This window comes from Ceratotherium simum, chromosome 34, assembly GCF_057802395.1.
Source record: "Ceratotherium simum simum isolate JZ-2026a chromosome 34, ASM5780239v1, whole genome shotgun sequence".
Lineage (NCBI taxonomy): Eukaryota > Metazoa > Chordata > Mammalia > Perissodactyla > Rhinocerotidae > Ceratotherium > Ceratotherium simum.
The window spans coordinates 10,917,626-10,922,895 of NC_141933.1; the positions used below are offsets into that span (position 1 = coordinate 10,917,626).

Consider the following 5,270-nt stretch of genomic DNA (forward strand, 5'->3'; position numbering starts at 1 on the left):
GAGAGGGTCAAGGTCAGGCTACAGATGGGAAGGAACAAGGGCTTTTCAGATTCTTCTATCCTTCACAGACAAGTTCTTAATGAATAATTGTGTGTGCGTGTGTGTGCGCGCGTGAGCACACGCATGTGTGATATACGAGGCTCTCTGAAGCCTCCATTTTAATCAGATAACAAAAAAAGAACTTTAGGATTGCAGATACTTTATTGAAATGAAAATGTAAATGAGGTTTCAACAATTGTTTTACAGTTTGTAGATCAAAAGACAAAAAAGAAAGAAAAATTGTGATTTATAGCAATCGGCAGTCGGTTTCTGACCATTCTCTGTAGTTCTCTGAGCCAAGGGTCTTGTGGAAAGTTAAAACGGAGCACACCAAACACTATTGTAAATTATATGCTGGAAAACAAACACAGAGACATCACTTAGATATTCACTTCTCTCTTACAAAGTAAAATTCTGAAAAACAAACATTTCTTCTCATTGTTTTCCTGGGTTTGTCCACACACATCTGACATCCAAGAAAGTTAATACTGGAAGTAGCACTAACTATGAAGAAGGGGATCTTTTTTGCTGATTGCTCCTGCAAATGAGGGGCTTCTTGAGAATCAGATGTTTTTTACTTTGATAGAAAGCGTGTGTGTGTGTACGTGTGTGTGTGTGTGTGTGTGAGTGTGTGAGAGAGAGAAGTGGGGAGCTGAGAGTTAGGTAAGAGTTTTCCTGAGCGATCTTTTCCCTCTTTGTCTTTTTCATTTATTATTCACTAAAGATTTGACAAAGTGAAGAGGCGAATCAGCACTGGGGCCTTGATGGCTTTCTTGGTGTCAAAGTCGTCCGACTCACCAACAATTAAATTCACTGAGATAAAATAAGGCATGTTCACCATTGATTTGGCACAATTAGTGACAACTTAGAGTCTGCTTCCCCCGTCCAGTGGTTTAAAAGCTAGTAAGAAAAAACTGAAATTACCATCATCTCTCTGAAATTGGTCAGAGTTTCATTTGACTGGTTGAGAAAACATTGCTTGAATTCCTCTCCAGCCTTTGCAGTGGCCTCATCTGATATGAACTCTTGAAGAGCTGCTATATATTCAGTCGTGGACAGATCAGGATTAATTGTCTTTTCAATCACATCCTCGAGAAGTTGGCAGCCGGAACCTGGGAGGAAAGCATGCAAAAGTGGGCTCAATTATGGAAATACAAACCCCTTTTGGAGCATAACGATGATGTTTGTCATTTTCTTACATCCCAGTAGAGACATGCATTCAGAAAGATTATGGTGAATGGTCTTGAGATCTCAATCCTAGGAGAGTAAACTCAGGATCTGGGTTTTCCTTTAAGCCCTAAAACATCTGCCCTCCCCCACCTTCCTGCCTCCATGACCCAGAGAAGCCCAACATTATATAACCACGATTGAGGAGGATGCCTGAGAAATGAGATGCTCTGACAGTGCAACATATTAAACCTTATCTGGTCTTTCTTTTTTCAGAGTCATGTGATGCTTCACTATTATCATTCAGAGCATCAAGTAGGATTTCCCAGAATTGTAGATGTGTTGGGTTTAGAATATTGTCTATTAGCTCTGTTGACACTAAGGATTTTCTTTCTTTTTTTTTTTTTTAAAGATTTTATTTATTTATTTTTTCCCCCCAAAGCCCCAGTAGATAGTTGTATGTCATAGCTGCACATCCTTCTAGTTGCTGTATGTGGGACTCGGCCTCAGGATGGACGGAGAAGTGGTGCCTCGGTGCGCGCCCGGGATCCGAACCCGGGCCACCAGCATCGGAGCGCGCACACTTAACCACCAAGCCACGGGGCCGGCCAGACACTAATGATTTTCTGCAACAAAAAATAGTGCACAAATAAAATCCTTGCTCAGGGTTGTGATCTGTTGTGGCCACTTGAGTTGAGTAGGGAAAAGGGCTCTGGAATTGGATTCAGGAGAGCAGGAATTCTTGACTCTGCAGTTTTCTATTCAGTTGACCTTAAGCATATCAACTTTAGCATATCTGCATGTACTTCAGGAAAAATGAGGTGGTAGATTAAAAGATCTTGGTAAATTAAACAAGACACAGGACGTAGGTGATCTATTATTGAAGATCATATTCTGGCTTCCAGGGCACTTTCCTCCCTCTGGATCTTCACTGCTGGAAGGAGACCTCCAGAAGATGTGAGCTCTCCCCAGTGAGCATTGATCTTGAAGAGACTGGGAGCTAAGGGGCATCCCAGTAGGCTCAAATCAACTTTGAAAATGTGTGGAGAGTGGACCCCCACTTGATTCAGGACACTGGGTCACACCTGTAGCCTGAGTCTTTTCTCCTGGGAGGTTTCCCTTTTCCTTCCACATTTGAGGAAACTCCTTGAGTGCCTCTTTCAGGAAACCCAGCTAGTGCAAATGTCAGGGGGTCATCAAAGCATATCTTTCCTTTGTCCCACTGAAATATCTAGTTCTAATATTCAATCCCCAAACCCATCCTAGTTTTCATGGTACCTGTGATGATGGTGATCTGCCCTGAATGGCATGAGATGCTACATGCAGCTCCGTGGTAGAGGCACAGCCCATGAGGAAACTACCTTAATTTTCTAGAATTAATGGTAATCCTTTGGGCTATTACACCCTGACACATTATAGTGGGGCTGTCCTGTACTGGGGTTTGGGGAACTGGAATTCTTCCACAGATGCCCTGAAAACAACCTTTATCCCTTTATCCCAATGCTTGCCCTCCCTGTCATTGCTCACCTGCATAGCAGTAAAGGGGGAGGACCACCAGCATGAGGACTGTCACCAGCTTCATGGTGGAGGCAGCTATTATTGGCTGGTCTCCGATGTAGCCTTGAAGAAGGAACTCAATCTGGAGGGGAGCACCCAGAACTCCTCCTTTTATTCCCCTGGATGTCACCTTAATCCCTCCCATAAATGAGGAAATGTGTCACCTGATAAACCTGGCATTGGACCAGGAAACGACAGCGAGAATCAACCAGAACCTAGCCTGCCTGTGCTCTGTTTGTAGAAACCAAACACGCAGAGTTTTTTGGGCCCCCCTAAAATTTTGAAACTGCAATAATAATACAAGACTTGAGGTAAAATTAATCTAAAAGTGCTCTCTAAATAATAAAGCAAATTACATCATTGTGAACCTGTGTTGTCATCCTTGTGGTTTTTATTATCATTGCGATCATCATTATCTCCTCTTCCTCTCACTCCACTTCCTCCTCTCCTTTTTCTTTTCCTTCTTCAAGGTACAAAAACTTCACATCCTGTGAGTCTGTTCCTGTTGGTTTACCGAACACCTGGGTTCACTGCAGTACCACCTACCTCCTCTGGGAGGCAGACTTCCTTCACCCACAGGCACTTTCACGAGGTGCGTGAAGTTTGGGAAATATCAATGTCTCACCTTCTCTGAAGGTTATTATTATTTTTTTTTTTACAAAGAATATCTCACTGAGTTAACTCAATTTCATAAATTCATCTGTTATAAATCTATGGTTTAATTTTCTTTTAGTTTTTTTAGCTTTTTAAGTCTTTTCTTCCACTGATTCAAAGGGTGATGTGAAGAAGTAGAATAACTGATTCCTTAGGAGAGGGACTGCTGAATGGTGGAAAGGTGATGAGATCTGGGTTCATGCAGGTGTGGGTTTGAATCTTGGAAGCAAAACCCAATCATGAAGTGTCCTTGGGATAGTCAAAGTGCTGGTCATTCCAAGCTTCCTTTTCCTCATATCTAAAATGGGCGTAAATGATACCATGCATGGTTTTGTAAGAATGACAGACACTCTTCGTAAAGAGCCTATCACAAAGCTTAAATCAGGGTAATCATGAACAAATGGGAGGTTTCACCCAACCATTCATCTATCCATTCATCCAGCCAATCATCCAGCCATCCATCCAACCACCTGTCCATTGTTCAACAGTAACCATGAGCTTCTCCTCTGACTGGGGCCTGTGCTCTGTGTCACATATTGAGTTGTAGGAACATGTTAGAGAAGGACCTTGCTCTGTGGAGCTCACCTCTCACCAGGGGGGCAACAAACAAGCCTACAATTGAGTGAATGATATTGAACAGTGACTGTGTGAAGAACAACACAGCCCCCAGGGGCAGTGTCCAGCACAGAGGTCCAGGCAAAGCTATAAGAGGATGGGCTTTTAAGCTTGGATGAGTGGACAGTGATGTCCAGGGGAAGATCTGTGGAACAGTGCTCTAGGCAGAGGGAACAACAAGTACAGAGGTCTGAGAGCAGATGGCCCTTGGCAAGGTAAGGAACGTGTTTCTCTTAGTGTCAAGAGAGGGACAGGAGAGCCTCGTGGGAGAGAAAAGCCACATCAGTTTAAGCAGGGATGATATGAACGTTATAGGAACTAGAGAAACAAAGTTGGCTTAGGTTAAAAAAAAAGAAATGAATGAGAGAGCCAGAGAGATGAGTCAATAGTTAATTACCTGTGAATGCATTATTTGCTGTCTGGATTATTTGTGACATCCTTCTTTCCATCCTTCCCTGGAGCATCACTTGCCAAGAACAAAACTGATTTGGCAAGATGCTAGAAACAGAGAAGGTTATGTTCTCACTTGTGTACTTTCACACAGGTGTCATTTGCTGGCGATTTTCATTCCAAAGGAAAGTGAAGGACTTTAATAATGAAATAGGATGATGTTTCTTTCACAAGGACTTAATGGGGACTCTGCTTGGAGCCCCAGTTGTTATGCACCTCCCTTGTCACCTGCTGGGACTCTGGACCCCTCAGGTGTTTCTTACTCAGTAAAAAAAAATCGCACACACATGATGTACACGGTGCCCATACTAAAGAAGTTGTGTTTTTTTACCTCCATGTTTTCCCATAAAACTGATGATGATCAGTCTGAGGTGACTCAAAAAACAATAACGTGGCCCAGAAAAAGACTCTTTTTCAAGACAGCATTTACACGGAGAAATAGGAAAAAGCAAAATGTCAGAGTGCTTGTGTTGTTGGCCTGATTTCTTCTCTTCCCAAAAGGAACTTTGACTCAGGTCCCCAAATTAACTTCAGAAACTAAGGTGTGAAATGGCTTTCAGTTTCAGTGTTTCTGGGACATTTATTGATCACCTAGTATGACAAACCATGGTGCAAAGTGAAATTATTGAGATTCTGCCTGGAATGAGCTAGTGTCTTCAGGGACAGACAAAGCATGCGGTAAGAGGGAATTATATTTGGCCTGTCCTCAGGCTCATACAAGACCTGAGATATACTCACACTATTTTGGTCACTTGAGGCCTTGCGTGTTTAATAAAAGAAATAACATT

At 42.6% G+C, this 5,270-nt stretch overlaps 1 protein-coding gene across 1 annotated transcript; it reads right to left on the reverse strand.

Annotated features, from left to right (window-relative positions):
- Positions 1 to 354: 354 nt before the first annotated feature.
- LOC101397196 (mammaglobin-B-like) lies at positions 355 to 2,908 on the reverse strand. Its single transcript, XM_004437796.3, has 3 exons — positions 2,734 to 2,908; positions 964 to 1,151; positions 355 to 393 (listed from the first exon to the last, which is right to left on the reverse strand). Exons 1-3 carry the CDS (start codon positions 2,906 to 2,908, stop codon positions 355 to 357), a joined length of 402 nt encoding a protein of 133 aa, XP_004437853.2.
- Between the last annotated feature and the right edge of the window lie 2,362 nt (positions 2,909 to 5,270).